The sequence below is a fragment of the Mercenaria mercenaria genome, chromosome 13 (assembly GCF_021730395.1).
Source record: "Mercenaria mercenaria strain notata chromosome 13, MADL_Memer_1, whole genome shotgun sequence".
Taxonomy (NCBI): Eukaryota; Metazoa; Mollusca; class Bivalvia; order Venerida; family Veneridae; genus Mercenaria; species Mercenaria mercenaria.
In genome coordinates, this window is record NC_069373.1 from 13,495,043 (window position 1) to 13,514,195 (window position 19,153).

At 37.2% G+C, this 19,153-nt stretch overlaps 1 protein-coding gene and 1 long non-coding RNA gene across 3 annotated transcripts in view; one reads left to right on the forward strand and one right to left on the reverse strand.

Moving 5' to 3' along the window:
• The window catches only part of LOC128547828 (uncharacterized), a 283,211-nt gene that overhangs the window by 66,237 nt on the left and 197,821 nt on the right, over positions 1-19,153 (reverse strand). The window lies entirely within an intron of this gene.
• The window catches only part of LOC123530509 (pleckstrin homology domain-containing family G member 7-like), a 234,285-nt gene that overhangs the window by 19,460 nt on the left and 195,672 nt on the right, over positions 1-19,153 (forward strand). The window contains exon 1 of one of the 2 annotated variants that reach the window (XM_053521205.1): positions 1,134-1,934. The exons of the other annotated variant lie outside the window; for it this stretch is intronic. Coding sequence (XP_053377180.1) covers positions 1,424-1,934 — 511 coding nt within the window. The 5' untranslated portion in view covers positions 1,134-1,423. Of the gene's footprint in view, positions 1-1,133; positions 1,935-19,153 lie in introns of those variants that run through there. 2 annotated transcript variants of the gene reach the window in all.

The window sequence follows — 19,153 nt, forward strand, 5'->3', positions numbered from 1 at the left end:
AATACATTTGCTATGGAAAAAAAAAAGCGGGAACGATAATTGCTGAACCTTTATTTAGTTTAACTGGTTTTCTCTCTAGATTAAAGGCAGTAAAGGGCATATGTATCCGATAAAAGTTCAAAAGTGCTCGTACACTTATCGCTAAACCGTGATTTTATAAAAAGAAAATTGTTTTTCATATTTTGAAGTCGATAACTAACTTAAGTCATGTTTTTAGTTACCTACTGTTTCACGCTTTTTCGCTAATTCAGAACAATGTAGGAAAGCAAGTAATGTATTAATTGCTATTCCCAGTCTGAAATACAATGACGTGGGTCTCGCGCGGATATTGGTATTAGCATGAAGTATATAAGCGTAAAATGTGGTAATTTGGATATTTAACCAGTAATCTAAATTGGTAATTGTGGGTGAAAGGACTGACATATTGACAGACTAAAATTTATAGCACTTGGGTGTTGAAATGAAAAAAATATTGTCTTTTAGATAAATAGCTGTGAGAACTTACGTTAGCAGCGGGAAAAACTTTCGGATATATTTAAATTGTGTAATAATTCCTGTATAAAGTGTCGGAAGTTTTGCAAAACCATTTTATTAACCGTGTCACGTATTCATTGAAAGTCGAGGATATATACAGCTATACCCATATTCATAACTAAGTAAGCAGTGCTTATTTTTCATAATTTGGCCAGTATGGTTACTGGTATCTTGGGTTTTACATTGGCTCTGATGTCGATGTAATTTGAATTTACTAAGTGCAAATATAGATGCTCTTCAGTTAGATTTAGAACCAGACCAAGTGTTGGCTGAAACTTTTTTAAACCACACTTTAAATTCTTAGAGTGTCTAAATGAACATATTTTACATTGTTTTTTTTTTTCATATGAACAAATACATAGCGTTACCACTACCATTTATGTAATCTCCGGGGAAAGTAAATATTTTATAGTTGAAATAAATAGACTTGATTATTTCTTTAAAATTATTATCTCTATGGAAGTGTATGTAGAGTCCAAATGGCAAATACTCACGCAATCTATTTGATAAAATTTGACAGATAAGGGAATAGATTATCAGAGTATTGAGATTTCTTCATACTTAATATTTACCATTTCATGCAGCTGGACAGTGAGAGTTTAAAAGAAATATACGGGAAATGTATCGTAGATTTCATTTGTAAGTGGTTTAGAGCTGCAAGCAGACCTTTGATTGACTCATCATCGCGGTCGGGTTTTTTTATATTATTTTGTAAATTTCAATTCGAAGTGAAAGTTAGTTATGTTTGCTGCTCTGTGTAAATATTCTCAAGAGGGTCTGAGCAGTACTTTGTAATTAATAAATTTGGAACTTGTTTTATTGGATCTCTTTGGGTGTTCTAGTGAATGTCTTAATTAGAGTCACTTCGAATATAAAAATATCGAAGACAATGTCGATGACACTCGTGGGTGAAGTAAGAAATGAACAGTACCGTAACGGAAGGCGACGCGTGACGTTTCCGCCCAAGACAGTACCATCTGGCACCATAATGAACCTATATGAACGGCGAGCGAGTATGTCTGCTTTAGGTGAATGTGAAAAAAGGACGTGTAGATACAGTACACCGCTTAATGTTTTACATAGTTCTGGAATAGTTGCGAACAAGTGCAGAAAATATGATTTAAACAAAGGATACCACAGTGGCACACACACAAACTGTTTTAAAGATAATGAAACAAATGATGCAGAGAGTCAGTATAATGTAAATAATACACCTAAGGAATTTACTTCCCGTTTGAGGAAAAGAATCCGAAGTCATGAAGATAATAATCCTAGAATTTATAAACAATTATTACACAACACACAGAGACGAGTGCTGAATGAATGGATGAATGAAAAATTAAGACAGAGTTTAGATGATGTTACTGAACTTGAAGACCCGTTTGAGGAACCAGGGAAAGGTAAGAGTCCTCATTGTGCTGCATACTTTATATTGCACGTTAAATGACACACATTTAGTGTGACCGTCTTTTGTTTTATAAATAATTTTACATCCAGTTTTCTAATACACAAGTTAAAAGCGTCAACATAATTTATTTACATTATTCCAATAACAACATTTTATGTTCAAATATGTCGAAACCGTTGTTGTAATTTTAAATTACGCCTGATAAAAGATGTTCAAAAATTACGTACAAAATGTAAGTGCAAGGATTTATAGGTGGCTAATAGCATAAACATGTCGACAATCTTATCATTTCGTCCAACTTTGAACTTCTACCATACATTTCGGATAATATGTAAAAAGGGAATGGTTACATAATCAGAAATTTCAGTGTCCTCGAATAAATATTTCTTGCATTGTTGAAGCAAATACTTGCATTTCGAAAGTTCTCTTACCCGTGTATTAAAGTTTTTATCTAAGAGGAAAAAGCTACCACACAAAGCTTTGAGAAGCTTCCCCTGCTGCACTATAATCTTTGCAATATTTTCATGAAATACACAACTGGAGTCTGCAAACCAAATCAACATGTCATTCCGTTAAAATGCACCCGTGTTCTCGTTCGCCTTTGACCCCGAGTTTCCAAAAGGTTTACTGTGAATATCGCCTTCCAAATATCGAACCTTGCATCGCAAACACCAAACTTTTGTTAATGATTTCGCAAATGACTTTCCAGTAGGAATGACACATCAAAATAAAGTCTCAATTATAAAATGCATAAAATATATATATTCATAATGTTTACCTTTATTTTTGAAAGGTTAAACATCATGTGATGAATATAAAAAATCAGGTTAGTTTTCGTTAACACACAGCAGTATTCACAGCACTGTGGTCACATCGTCATATTATTTGGCGCCATGTATGCTACTGTTATTTGAACTACTGTCTTTGCAAAAGACCTTCCAAAATCTAAATGATGTAGAAGAATTGCGTTACACTTAAATTCACACAAATTTAGCAGGGTAAAGGTTTAAAGTGACAAAGAATACGTCCGACAGGTATATGACTCGTCCAACATAAGGGGCACCTTGCCATATTTCCATATAGTTTAATTATTACATCCATTCAAATACAATGTACATGTATAAGAAAATAGCTGAGTTGATACATGCTGATAGTAATACTGACTGAATTATATCTGGTTTCTACTTATTTACTTGTATGTTATCATAGATGTCTGAAAGTACAAATCGTCAACAGTTACTAACGGTGTCTGTCGGACAACAAACGTTGTAACGTCGTACCACTGTAACGGTCAGTTTTTTCCCCAGTCAGTTTCTTCCCCGGGGGAAAGAACTGACCAGTCAGTTCTTTCCCCGGGGAAAAATCTGACTGGTCAGTTCTTTCCCCCCCTAGTCAATTCCCCCCCCCCCCCCAATTGCAACTGGTTACTTTTGATCATTCTTATGGGGGGAAAGAACTAACTAGTCAATTTTTCCCCCCTTCTCGATTTTCTGAGCTAGTCAATTATTTCCCCTGTTAGTGAACTGGAACTGGTTATTCTTGGTTATTCTTAACTAGACATATAATAATCAGTTATGAAAAACTGCATAACTTCACAAAGTTAAAGTGAAGGTATTGTTATCATTTAATGTACATGTAGAAGTATTTTAAGCAAAAATATTTTTGAGTCATCCTCATCCTTACTTATAACTAGTCATTCTGGCTTTTATATGTGTACACTGTCATATAAAGAAAAGATGCCTTGTCAACACTTGATTCTTAAACTTAATTGGGGTTATATGTTTTAACTACTTGTTCTGATTTTATATGTGTACCTAAATGAAAGGATGCCTTATCAACTCCATTTTTTAAAAACGTTTTTGGGGTTATAATGAATCATTTTCTCCTGTGACATATAATAATCAGCCATGAAACACTGCATAACTTAACAAAGTTAAAGTGAAGGTATTGTTAAGTTCTTTTATCATTTTAATGTACATACAGAAGTATTTTAAGCACAAATATCTTTGAGTCAGCCCTATCCTAACTAGTCATTCTGGCTTTTATATGTGCACATTGTCATATAAAAAAAGATGCCTTATCAACACTTATTTCTTAAACATATTTGTGGTTATATGTATATATAAAATAACTACTATTTCTGATTTTATATGTGTACCTGAATGAAAGGATGCCTTATCAACTCCAATCTTTTAACATTTTTGGGGTTATAATGAATCATTTTCTCCTGTGACATATAATAATCAGTTATGAAACACTGCATAACTTAACAAAGTGTATGTTTTGTTAATTTCTTTATCATTTAATGTACATATATATTTTAAATACATATATTTTTGAGACAGCCTCATCCCCACTTGGTATAACTAGTCATTTTGGTTTTATATGTGTACATATCATGAAATGATGCCTTATCAAGACTATTTCTAAAACTTATTTGGTGTCATCATTTTCGTTCTGACATATAAAATCGATTGTGAAACACTGTAAAATATCACAAAGTTAAAACGAAGGTTTTAAGATTGACTGTGTATTTCCATTTATACATGTACTTACTTTGTTTCTTTATCATTTTAATGTACAAATAGAAGTATTTTAGCTTTGCATCAATGTTATTGAGAAAGCCACAAGCTCACTTAGTACAGTAACTGTCATATTGTATAACTACTCATTCTGGTTTTATATGTGTCTAAAGAAAAGATGCCTTATCAATTTTTCTATCAACTTCTTTGGAATTATAATGCATCATTTTCTCCTGTTACATGTAAAAGTCTATTATGAAGCACTGTATTATATGACATGTTCATGATTTAAAATAGTAATTTAAATTCTTTATAAAGGAGTACTTCCAAAACATCATATGCATGGCTTGATCCAGGAGGCGGGGTTATACCCCCTTTGAATGACTTGAATGCTCCTCAAAAAATGAAAAAAGTGGGTTAAAAGTGTCATGAAATGAACCCCCCTTCATTAAATTATTTATTACACTCAAATGACTTGCTCATTTTGGAACAATCATACAGTATAATCAGGCCCTGTAGGCGCAAAACCTGAGTTTGAGGTTTTAATATCAGTTTTACTAAATCTTCAAGGTTAAATTCAAACTGAGAGTGACCATCAATACTGATGTACCTCTTTAAAATAGTTATTAACTTAAAATTTAGTTTTAAATGTGCAATTTAGATATATATGACAAATAAAGTTTCATCATAAAACTCAGCTGAGACTGAACATGTGTTGTGATCATGGGGCAAGAATTTGTTATGTGTTTTATATGTACCTGCAAGTATAAAAGAGATGCCTTATCAACCACAATTGATGAATTTATTTGGGGTTATAATGCACTTTCTTCCCTTGTGGCATGTAAAAATCTATTATGATTCATTTTAATACTATCTTCATTCTACTGTAAATTCTATTTCTGATATAAGTAAATATTGAATTGAATAACACAATAATAAATGAGTATTCTTTATTCTTGTTCTTTGTTTTCCTTGATGAGGCTCCCATCTGCCTTTTTATTAGCCCACCATCATCAGATGGTGGGCTATTCAAATCACTCTGCGTCAGTGGTCCATCCGTCAAGTCCATCCATTAACAGTTTCACGATATCGCATCTCCTCAGAAACTACTGGGGGGATTTTTTACCAAACTTTGTTAGAATGATGTATTGGTACCCTAGATGTGTCCCCCTGAAAATCAGACTGGTTCAAAAAATTTTGAGTGAGTTTTTGTTAAAATTGGCATTTTGTTAAAATTGATTTCTAATATAATTTTATATCCAGAGGCCCTCAAGTGGTTGTTTTTTATGGCCTTACCTGTAGAAGGGTCATAAAGTCTGCAGACACTAAATTAAATGAGATAATGATTCAAGTTGTTCATTATTTTCTTATTACACCTCAGCAATGAATGGACTACCCTAGTAGGCTGATGATTAATTTGTTTAGTACTCAAACTTCTGGGTTTAATTGTTAGTTATATTATAAGTAATTGTATGTGCATTCTTTGTTTCCATAATAAGAAAAAATAGCAATTGCATACAACTCATTAATGGTGCCATCTCTCTTGTTTATCGCATAGTGCGGCAATTTTCCTTTGATCTTTGCAGCATGTTATACATAGTAACACACATTATTACTACAAAACTGTGCTGATATCTTACAAAACTGTTGCGATATATATCAACACGGAAATCTCTATGGAGTTTCATAAGAAAAAAAGTGTTCCGATATATATCAGCACAGTAAAACTGTTCCGATATATATCGGAACACTTTTTCTCTAGTGAGGTCCTATCAAGGGAGTATAATTTTTTCCTTTCAAAGAAAAGATGATTTTAGCTCCAATTTACAGTTCACAGAGAAAGAATTGTCACAAACACCTACATTTATAAAGTAAAAGAATAAATAAACTAGAATATTTCAAAAACTTGATAGTTATTGCCAAATTCAGAAATACATATATATGAAATATATGAAATTCTGAGATTTCTCAAATGTTTCTTTTTCTTTGATTTTTTTTTTTACAAACAAAACAACAAGTTTTACAATATGTCTGGCCAATGAAATACAAATATTTAAAACCAATGCAGAAATTTGTTGGGTACTTTTATCTGGGGAACACATTTTCTAAAACAGAAGTTTTAGTGTTTCAGTCAGCGAGGCGCAGAAAGGGAATCAAAATAGTAAAAATAATAATAAACAAATTTAAATGAAAATAATATATAAATTTTAATGATAAACTATGCGATAAAACAGTTATAATATGTAGTGCTCGTGTGTTACCAGGATATATCAGAGCTAGGGGTACATCTCGTTATTTTTCTCTTCACAAATCTGTCTCGGCCTACCGGCCTCGACGATATGTGCAGAGAAAAATACCCTCGATGTACCCCTAGCTCTGATATATCCTGGTAACACACTCTCACACATACTATAACAATTACTTAGGGTATGGGTTTAATGATAAGTTATAATATAACGATTTTCAGCTAGTCTTGAAATTTGGAACATTCAAAAATGACCGGTCATTCCTTTCCCCCCTGGCCTGTACTTTACCTTCAGGTGGGGGAAGAAAAGGACTGCCCAGTCAGTTTCTTCCCCCACCAAACAGAGCCAGTACTGGCTAGGGGGGAAAGAACTGACTGGTCAATTTCTTCCCCAACCTGAAGATAAAGCACAGGCTGGGGGGAAAGAACTGACTGGTCAGTTTCTTCCCCCACCTGATAGGTCAAGTACTGGCTAGGGGGGAAAGAACTGACTGGTCAATTCCTTCCCCAACCTGACAGGTCAAGTACTGGCTAGGGGGGAAAGAACTGACTGGTCAGTTTCTTCCCCCACCTGATAGGTCAAGTACTGGCTAGGGGGGAGAGAACTGACTGGTCACTTTCTTCCCCCACCTCACAGGTCAAGTACTGGCTAGGGGGGAAAGAACTGACCGGTCAGTTTCTTCCTCCACCTGACGGGTCAAGTACTGGCTAGGGGGGAAAGAACTGACTGGTCAATTTCTTCTCCCACCTGACAGGTCAAGTACTGGCTAGGGGGGAAAGAACTGACCAGTCAATTTCTTCCCCCACCTGAAGATAAAGTACAGGCTAGGGGGGAAAGAACTGACCGGTCAATTTCTTCCCCTACCTGACAGGTCAAGTACTGGCTAGGGGGGAAAGAACTGACTGGTCAATTTCTTCCCCAACCTGAAGATAAAGCACAGGCTAGGGGGGAAAGAACTGACTGGTCAGTTTCTTCCCCCACCTGATAGGTCAAGTACTGGCTAGGGGGGGAAAGAACTGACCAGTCAATTTCTCCCCCCCACCTGACAGGTCAAGTACTGGCTAGGGGGGGGGGAAAGAACTGACTGGTCTATTTCTTCCCCCACCAGAAGATAAAGTACAGGCTAGGTGGGAAAGAACTGACTGGTCAATTTCTTCCCCTACCTGACAGGTCAAGTACTGGCTAGGGGGGAAAGAACTAACTGGTCAATTTCTTCCCCAACCTGAAGATAAAGCACAGGCTGGGGGGAAAGAACTGACTGGTCAATTTCTTCCCCTACCTGACAGGTCAAGTACTGGCTAGGGGGGAAAGAACTGACTGGTCAATTTCTTCCCCAACCTGAAGATAAAGCACAGGCTGGGGGGAAAGAACTAACTGGTCAGTTTCTTCCCCCACCTGATAGGTCAAGTACTGGCTAGGGGGGAAAGAACTGACCAGTCAATTTCTCCCTCCACCTGACATGTCAAGTACTGTCTAGGGGGGAAAGAACTGACTGGTCAATTTCTTCCCCCACCTGAAGATAAAGTACAGGCTAGGGGGGAAAGAACTGACCGGTCAATTTCTTCCCCCACCTGACAGGTCAAGTACTGGCTAGGGGGGAAAGAACTGACTGGTCAATTTCTTCCCCCACCTGAAGATAAAGTACAGGCTAGGGGGGAAAGAACTGACCGGTCAGTTTCTTCCTCCACCTGACGGGTCAAGTACTGGCTAGGGGGGAAAGAACTGACTTGTCAATTTCTTCCCCCACCTGACAGGTCAAGTACTGGCTAGGGGGGAAAGAACTGACCGGTCAATTTCTTCCCCCACCTGACAGGTCAAGTACTGGCTAGGGGGGGGGGGAAAGAACTGACCGGTCAATTTCTTCCCCCACCTGACAGGTCAAGTACTGGCTAGGGGGGAAAGAACTGACCAGTCAATTTCTTCCCCCACCTGAAGATAAAGTACAGGCTAGGGGGAAAGAACTGACCGGTCAATTTCTTCCCCCACCTGACAGGTCAAGTACTGGCTAGGGGGGAAAGAACTGACCGGTCAATTTCTTCCCCCACCTGACAGGTCAAGTACTGGCTAGGGGGGAAAGAACTGACCGGTCAATTTCTTCCCCCACCTGACAGGTCAAGTACAGGCTAGGGGGGAAAGAACTGACCGGTCAATTTCTTCCCCCACCCGACAGGTCAAATACTGGCTAGGGGGGAAAGAACTGACTGGTGAATTTCTTTTACCACCTGACAGGTCAAGTACTGGCTAGCGGAGAAAGAAATGACCAGTCAATTTCTTCCCCCACCTGACAGGCCAAGAACTGGCTAGGGGGGAAAGAACTGACTGGTCAATTTCTTCCCCCACCTGAAAATAAAGTACAGGCAGGGGGGGGGGGGGAAAGAACTGACCGGTCAATTTCTTCCCCCTCCTGATAGGTAAAGTACTGGCTAGGGGGGAAAGACCTGACCAGTCAATTTCTTCTCCCACTTAACAGGTCAGAAAAAAGTATATGCTAGGGGGAAAAGAACAGACTGGTCAATTTCTTTCCCCGCACCTGACAGATATTGAATAGTAATGGCAATCAAACAGAAGTTAAAAAATTTGATTTGCCAAAAAAAAAAAAAAAAAAAAACCTTGATTAAAAGTTACAAAAAAAGAAACATATAGGTTTATTCAAATGAAAAACAATACCTGTTTCATCTGAAATTTAAAGGAAAATGAATAGACATTTGTATCTCTAATAACAATATCGAAAGAAACCAGTACTTGAAGGGAAAACTTGACTAGGGGGAAAAACTGACCAGTCAGTTTTTTCCCCCGAGGAAAAATCTGACTAACTAGTCAGTTTCTTCCCCTTTCAGAAAAGCAATTCCAAGGGGGGAAAAACTGACTAGGGGGGGGGGGGGAAGAAACTGACTAGTCAGTTTTTTCCCCGGGGGAAAGAATTGACTAGTCAGTTTTTTCCCCGGGGAAAGAACTGACTGGGGGAAAAACTGGGCTGTTACACCACAACGCACGCTTTCCATACGTAACGTCCGATTGACATTCGGAAAGCTCGGTCTTCGTGACATCATTGTTTTATACGTGTAACATAGGTTTAATGTTCCGAGGCAGACACAATTAACTCACTTTCGGCCTTCACATAAAAATCTCTGTATCGCTCGCGGTAGTTCAATTACCCATTTATAATTTGAGCCGTACCATGAGAAAACCAACATAGTGGCTTTGCGACCAGCATGGATCCAGACCAGCCTGCGCATCCGCACAGTCTGGTCAGGATCAGTACTGTTCGCAAGCAGTTTCTCTAATTGCAATAGGCTTTGAAAGCGAACAGCATGGATCCTGACCCTAGGCTGGTCTGGATCCATGCTGGTCGCAAAGCCACTATGTTGATTTTCTCATGGCGTGGCTCATTTTATTTCACGAATCATATTGGCATGATGAGGACAGAAATGCTACTCAAAGCAGGTCATTATAGAAAGATTTTTCATGAACTCGAGATAAAATAACTTTCCTCGGAATAGGTGGCTGCTGCAGAGTTAAGCGGGGACACGATAAGAACATTGATGTAATGAATAAATGAATTTAAAACACCAGAGGCACATTAGCGGACAAAACTAGAGTACCTACGGGAATATATACCATTTAAAAAGTAACTTAGCAAGATAGAATCCGAAATTTCGTTCAAGACACCAATCATAGCAGTATTCTATGGAATATTAATACACAAACAAGCGCTTGTTAGCAGTAGTATATTGCAAATGTGTACAACTGCTTCGTTTTAGTAAAATTGAAAGTACATGTACGGCAAACATCAAAAGACGGCGCGCGGTGTCTTCCGCAGCCAATTTCATTTACCGTTTTTAAGAAATAAAGTTTGCAAGGCGATTCAGTTATTAGATCTGAAGGGAAATGTGTGTTTCAAATACAATTTTTAATGCAATTTGATTTCAGTCCAATCTTGACAACACATGTAGAATTAATAATTGAATCTTTCGTCGTGCAAAATGGTCTGTAACACCAGTACATGTTATTGCGTACAAATGTACATGTATATATATTTATTCACAATCTAAGAAATTCTGAGGATACATATATGTATATGGAAAGAAAGATTTCTCTTCTGCTTTCAAAATGATTTGAAAAAGGTGTATTATTCGAAATACTCGAATATTCTCCAATTGTTGTAATAATGAATTTAGCTATAAGTTACTGTTATTGTCTGTGCCTTTAATTGAAAAAAAAAAACAACAACAAAAAAGAAAACAAAAACAAAAAAAAAACAAAAAAAATAACAAAAAAAACAACGTAGGTATTAAAACTAAGAAAAACTGTATGGCCTAGTTTTGTTGATGTGTAGACGTTATATAATTAAACTGCATCCGCGCAGTCTGGTCAGGATCCATGCTGTTCGCTAACGGTTTCTCTAATCGCAGTCTGGTCAGGGTCCATGCTGTACGCTAACGGTTTCTCTAATCGCAGTCTGGTCAGGATCCATGCTGTACGCTAACGGTTTCTCCAATCGCAGTCTGGTCAGGATCCATGCTGTACGCTAACGGTTTCTCTTATCGCAGTCTGGTCAGGATCCATGCTGTACGCTAACGGTTTCTCTAATCGCAGTCTGGTCAGGATCCATGCTGTACGCTAACGGTTTCTCTAATCGCAGTCTGGTCAGGATCCATGCTGTACGCTAACGGTTTCTCTAATCGCAGTCTGGTCAGGGTCCATGCTGTTCGCTAACGGTTTCTCTAATCGCAGTCTGGTCAGGATCCATGCTGTTCGCTAACGGCTTCTCTAATCGCAGTCTGGTCAGGATCCATGCTGTTCGCTAACGGTTTCTCTAATCGCAGTCTGGTCAGGATCCATGCTGTTCGCTAACGGTTTCTTTAATTGCAATAGGCAATGAATGTGAACAGCATGGATCCTGACCAGACTGCGCGGATGCGCATGCTGGTCTGGATCCATGCTGGTCACAAAGCAACTATGTTGGCTTTCTCATGGCACGGCTCATTTCTGGTACAGTGTTTACAAATTGACACTCCCTTAAACCAGTAGGGTAAAATCTTCGAGTACCACGTAACAACGCCTAAGTCGAATCGAATTCAGACTCTCATTAATTAATAAACGGCATCATTGAACGCACAATTAAATGTCCAAACAAGACAGTTATATTAATGTCCTGGAGTAACGGTGGCTGTTAGAAAGGTCATTTCATTATTTACAGCAAATCAATGACTAGAGTTGCGATTTGATTAATCAAAGTTGAATCCTAACAAGATAATATCAATGACGCCATTAAGAGGTAGTTGAGAAGAAAATTACACAAAGGCTGCCTTTTAGAAAACAATAGAGGATTACACCTAACAATGTTACATTATTTAGTAGTTCTGCACGTTTGATAAATCGAAAGGCATGACGGAAGGTCACTTATCTGGATAATAGAAGCCTAGACATGGCACAATCCTTCGTATAAATGTCATCTCGTGCATTTATATCATTGGCAACATCACTTTCTTCATAAAGATAAAACAATATCAATAAAAATATCGACACGTGAAATAATTCTAAAAAATGTCTTCAAATAGTCTTGAAATTTGTGGAGCTCGGTAGATAGAGTCAAATGTCTAAGAAATAATGCACTTACCTATAAATTTTACTTGTCCATTTATTACAGTATGCTAATTTACATGTGTAAAAAGTTCATTTAGATCTACATTGTAAAACATGTTTATGCGTAACAATCGTGACAGTCCCATAGACTTCCATTATGGAAACTTGCTTAAGGTCCAAAGTTTTCACAGTGTCTAGCAAAAAGAAAAAAGAAAAAAAAAAGCAAACACATGACTCAATCTTTTTTATTCGGCGAATTTTATATGTATCTTCTGAAGTTATAAAAATCGGGGTTTAATTATCCGAACGTGCAGAACGACCTTAATATAAGTAAATCATGAGTTGCGGCCAATTGATGACCTACAGCAGTTGCTTGTGATATATCCTAGCACGTAACATATATATCCAAAATGCGTTCTTTTCATTGATAAAATATTGTTGGGCGCCAGTGTCACCGATGTGGCTTTTAGCGTATCGGCCTGTGCCATAGTACATATTATCGTGGTAGTGAGATCTACATGTATACGATGGCTTTTATCATAGGTGGGCCGTAGGTTCTCGTCGCAAGGTAGAGAAACAACAGGATCAGTAAAATATATGTCAATAATATATTTTATTAGATAAATAACAGCTGCATTGAACGATAGATGTACATGCATCAATCATAAACATGGTCATCGTCAGCACCAACTTGAATGAGGCAACAGTATTCCTCCTGTTCTGGGTTAACTATCCTCATAGATCTCACAGTCTTACCCTGTAGTATCCCAATGTCTTCTACCAGCTCCTCATTTACTGGGGCAGTTCCAGTTGGGAGTTTTTTTGATGTTTTCAGCACGAAGTTTGGCGCTTTTCCTGGACAGGGTATATTCCACTTCATCCCCTAATTCCAGATCATTAGTAGAGCCCTCAAAAGCACTAAAGTGGAAGAAGTCTTCTTTGTCATGGTTCACATTCTCAATGAAGCCATAGTTGTCCTTCAGTGTTACTATAAATCCTTGACATCTACCCGTCAGATTACGTAGCATCGATCGTACTTTCACAGCCATACGTACTGGACCTCCAGGTCTCCTCTGCCCTCCAATGTTGAAATCCATTTTATCACCAAATCTAGGTATGTTCCTTACATCAGTAACACCCTTGATATAGTAGACAATTTTGTGTATAGCACCATCCATGTCAAATATAATACTGCCTGTGTCCTCCTTACCATTTTTGCTTGGCCTTCTACTGTTACAAGGTTCCTTCTCTATTGTACCAATATATTTCTCTGGTTTCACAACAACTGAGCCAACAGAACCCTTTGGTATGCCTCTAATTCTACAAGCTACCTGTCTGCTGGGGGTCGTGGGATCCTGAGTAACAGTAAATTCTACTACGTCCTGGCATTTGGACTCTGATTTAGAGTCTAGGATCTCACTAAAGTGGAAGAACATGCGAGCATCACGCTCTGCACACTGTATAAATCCATAACCCTTCTTCAGACTTACAATTGTTCCAGTTTCTCTTCTCTCAGTTGTTTTGTCGAAAATTTCACTGAGCAACTTAATCCTGGTAGCTCTCTGTAGTTTATCTCGGCGATCTGTAGCGATACTGAAAACACGTCTCCCTGCAACAGGGTGTACTCCCCGTCATGATCTTTGTCCCCGTATGGTATGTTTGTATGTCGTTTTGGAGTATCATACTGAATTCGGCCTCCCAGTGGATCACACGCTCTCTTATTTGACTTCAATGTTTTTACAATCTTTCCTTCCTTTGTTTCTATTGAAATATCTTCAAATATTACAGTTCCAGAAGGCAACGGTATAATGTTCACTGCCACCTCTTTACCATTTCTGGTCTGTATCTCAAACTCTATATAATTCTCTAGAAACAGTTCATTAATGTTGCCCATGTATTCACTGTAGTGAAAGAAGATCTTCTTGACAACATCCGCACGCCCAATAAAACTAAACGAGTCCTTCATAGAACATACAACACCCTGGTACTTCTTAAGTTTCGGTTCAACAAGTTCCAACTTCCTAGCATGCAAGTTACCGATCCTTTTATCTGTTGCAATGAATAATGCGACTTGATCGCCAGGTTTGATCTGTGTACTTACAGTGCTATCGACTATATCATCCAATCCACAAGGTAGGAAAAAACATTCCCCATTGTGCTCATATGTTACACGTCCCAGACCATTTGTTGAGTCTACTGTGGAACCATTTTTATGCTTAGCTGATTTTGCCTCCTGTACTACACTGCCAATATATCGTTCTTGACTGAATACTTCACACGAAACAAGACTTGCATCTTCTTTCATCCTGTGACATTTGGCGCCCAACGTGGAACCGTGACGGCATTACACTGGTTAGTCTCCGACGCCTGTAATTGCTTATATATAAAGTACCCGCTGAAATTCGAGGACGAAATTCAAAATGATAGGGAAGTATGTCACGGTATAGAACTTGAATATTAAAACGGGGAGAAAGTGTGTAGGCGGCCGGGTAGCTCAGTCGGTAGAGCATCGGAACGGTATTCCGAGGCCGCGGGTTCGAATCCCGGTCTGGCTGCACATTATTCTCATCCTGTGACACACACTTGTTGCATTCAAGTTCACATGCTACTCCCCAGCCCCCTTCCCTCAGAAAGGCGGAGTGTTTCCTAGGTGATGTCACTAGTTTGGCTGCGAATGTTTGCATACAAATCAACGGTTGTGCATTTTACCGGACAATGCTCATGGAAAACGAGCATTGTAGCCCGACGTTAGAACATTTTCTGTTACAACAACCATCGTTAATAGAAATACTGTTAATTAATAAGGAATTAATCAAAATGATGCTGTAAATGTAAGATATGAATCGTGGATTTTAGAAATGTTCATAAAAAGGAGAAATGTATTTAACTGATGATTAACAAAGCTATCTGTACAAACTATATAAAGAATTGTATCAGAAAACCAGGAAGCACTATGCACTCTCATTCTTAGATTTTGTAAATATACCAACACTAATTACACTGCATTGATAAACATACCGCAGTCATCAGTTTACGCAATCGTCTTCATTTGTTTGTCGTTGCGATCGACAACAGTAACTGGTTGTTCTGTATTTAAATGTTATATATCGTTCTGAAATATATGTTCCTCAGTGCAGGCACACCCTTAACAGTGTCAAAACGACATTCTGCGTATGTACAAAATCAAAGATGAATACAACATCCATGAGAAGCATTTATAAACTCCTGTTCGTGGTAGAAACAGTAAACTGATATAACAAAATTATGATGTCAATTCCTACGATTAAGGCTTTAGTACAAACAAATGAGACCGCATAGGTCTGTTAGTATACCTTTCCAAAGATTTTACAGAGAGAGAATGACGTCATTGTTATGGGGTTCACTTTTGGAATTATAATTCTTTTTTATAGTGTCCAGTTAAATATTTCTGCAACCGTATGTCATTGTTGTCCGTATATCATTTCGATTACATACAGCTAAATGAATACAGTTTCGCTCTAATAATTATTTATATGTCCACTTAATAACTCTTTATAAAATGTGAACATTTTCCGAATTTTAGTTTCACAGATGAATTGTGGTGGCTGTGCTTGATTTTAGTCAAACAAACACACTCTGTAATCATATATAATTAGTAAATAATAACCTAAATTCTTGTTGTGATGTTTGACCATGTGAAAATATTTACATTGCTTCATCATTTGCAACCATAAACCTATACGACAGTTGTGTTTACAATTCCAAATGTGGCGTGAAAGAAATAAAGCAATACTGTATTGAATGTGAGCATAATAATTCCGCTTTTATATTAAATACATGGTTGTGTTATGTGTCCAGGTGGAGGCATTTGGTCCGAGAGCTCACGGACGTTTATTGTAACAATTGAGGCCAAAAGAAGTTTATACGTTTTTGGAAACAGTATGTCATATCCTCCATGAAAACCCATTTCTTAAGTGTCAAAGCCGTGCCTATCTATATTTTGTTCACTTATGTTGGTGATAGGGGAGGTAAAACTCACTTGTTAAAATTTGGGGGAAGGGTAAAGTTTACGACTGTTTAATTACAGTAACTATCCTATTGTCAGTAAATGTATACATGCCATCAAATGTCAGCAAAAAGAAATTCATCAAAAAGGAATGAAGGGCAAACTTGATATTTAAGGTCAAAGGTCAAATTTATATACAAATCAGAAAAACTGGCATATTTGAAATTTATTTTTATTCTTAAAAATTAGTTTGTTATCATAAGTCACTCAGTTTTACTTATGTAATGTGTATATATCAGCCAAAGTCAGAAATGCAAATCTTATTGCAAAACGTCAAAGTCAACCCTGATAATTGAAGGTCAAAGTTCATTTTCATGCAAAAATGTGAAAAATGTTTCCTTTACTTTTTTAATCTGTTTAATATGTATCCACATTATTAGTCACTGAAGTTAATTCGTTTTAATGTCTGTATGCCAGGCAAAGTCAGCAGTGCAGATGTAACCCTAAAACTGCCATGGGTAAAGCTTATATCAAAGGTCAAAGATCAAATTTGTGTGAAAAATTGCATGAATAGCTTCCTGTTTGAAATATAGATGCTATTTCTAATCATTATTAATAATTGCTTGTGATTTATTTTAATGTATATATGTCCCACAATGTCAGTAATAAAGATATCGTCTGAAATCAGACAAGTTCAAATGTGATATTAAGTGTCAAAGGTCATTTTCATGTAAAACAAATGAAAAAATGGCTCTTTAACTTTCTTGTTGATAATATTTCGTCGATATTAGTCAACGATATCAGTTCATTTTAATGTGTAAATGTTAGGCGATGTCTAGTATGCACATATAATTTCAAAAGATTCTAGGTCAACCATAATATCAAAGGTCAAAGGTAAAAAAAGTGAGTAAAATGTTGCAATAATATCACCTGTTTGTAATAATTTGTATTTGTTTTGTCATTTTAGTAACTGATCGTTGTTCATTTTACTGTATATATGTCAGACGATGTCATGGAAGAGAAAATAAGTCAAGGTCAAACCTGGTATTGGAGGTCGAGTGTCACGTTTGTATAAAAAATCACAAAATTTACCATACTTATTACTTTGATCAAAAATAGCTTGTTGTTATAATTCACTGTTTGCAATTTACTTTAATGTATACATGTCAATCAAGGTCAGGAATGTAGGTCTTATTCTTATAAGTCAAAGGCAATCCTATTATCAAAGGTCAAAGGTCAAATTTGTGTAAGAATTCGCAAAATAACTAGAATTTTGCAATGATTTTTCTTTATTGTGTAGGTTATTTTTGTCACTACTAGTAAAACTTATAAGTATTCATTTTAAAGTATATACAACAGACAATATTACTGTTGAAATAATAATGAAAAATAAGTCAAGGTCAAACCTGACGTTAAAGGTCAGTGGTCATTTTCATGTAAAAATTCAAAATACAGCATTTTTTAATTTCTTCTTCGTTACAAATTATCTTGTCATTTTGTTCATTGAAAATAATTTTGTCTTGTGTTTATTTGTAAATCAATGTCAGCAATGCAGATCTAATTTCAAAAACAGTGATTGGTAAAACTTATATCAAAGGTAAAAGGTGAAATTTGCGTGAAAGATTGCAAAAAAAAAAAGCATTTTAGCAATATTTTTCATTGTTTAAAGGCATTTTTGTCATTATTAGTATGTTATGGTTATTCCTTGAAGTTTCATACATGTATATATATGGGTCTATGTCAACAATGAAGATATTATGTAACATGAGTCTAGGTCAGCCCTGATGTTAAAGTTTAAAACTCATTTTCAGGTAATAAATTCAAAAGATAGCACTGTTATTTTATTTCTTTGTTCAAACATAACTTGTTATAACTTGATGTTAATTCATTTTAATGTTAGCCTTTACTTACTAACTTCCTTACTGCCTTCTATCTTCTTATGGCCGTTTTATATCTTATGATTAGATGCGGCAATGAACTGCACCGTATTCTGTAGGTCGCTGGCATCTCTCCACGGCTTGGTCTCAAATGGGATGTCTCTTGGCCAAACTTTTTTTTGCGTGCTTCTTCCAGATAGGAACAGCTCTGCAGAATGGAATGTAAAACGGTGTTTGTTCCTCTGATCCGCACTGACATTTAGCTTTCTATGCAACTCCCAGCCTCTTCATATGTTTTCTCAGGCCACAGTCTTCAGTGCGAAGACGAAAGACAGTTAATTGGCTGTTTAGCTTGTGTAGACAGTCCTGATTAGGCAGGTAACCTCCATTTATGTTCTTCCAGTCTGATGCAAAGCTGTTCTTCCACAGAGTCTGAGCTTCTCTGAATGAAGTTGAAGGTTGGGGCTGTATTTGCCTGGTTGCTGTCTTTGCAAGTTTGTGCGCATCTTCATTTCCAGCTATGCTCACATGTGCATGAATCTATCGAAATGCTATATTGTTGCTCTCAGGCAGGAGATTGATGTTTTTCAACAGCTGTCTGATTAAGTTGTCTGATGGACCAGCTGAGAGAGCCTGAAGAGCTGACTTGGGGTCTGTAAGGAATATATTGTCCCTTTTCTCCTCGCTCATACAGTTCGAGTGTCGCCGATGTGAAAGCTTGCATCTGGATTTGTTGTTGGAGCATCTCTTGCCGTCTGGATGAGAGAGTATGAAGGAGGAGCTGTGTGAAAATTTGATGTAGGCACCACTCCCAGCTTTCTGAACTGCCTTTTCCACTGATCAATCGGTATATACTTGGATCCAAGAGTGTGCTGGATAGCGGTTATTGATCATTTCTAGCGTAAGAGATTGTTGGTAAGCCTGATGTTGCTTTCCATTTTCTTCTACTCCTGGCACCTCCAATCTGATTTTGCGAGCACATTGTCTGGGAACCC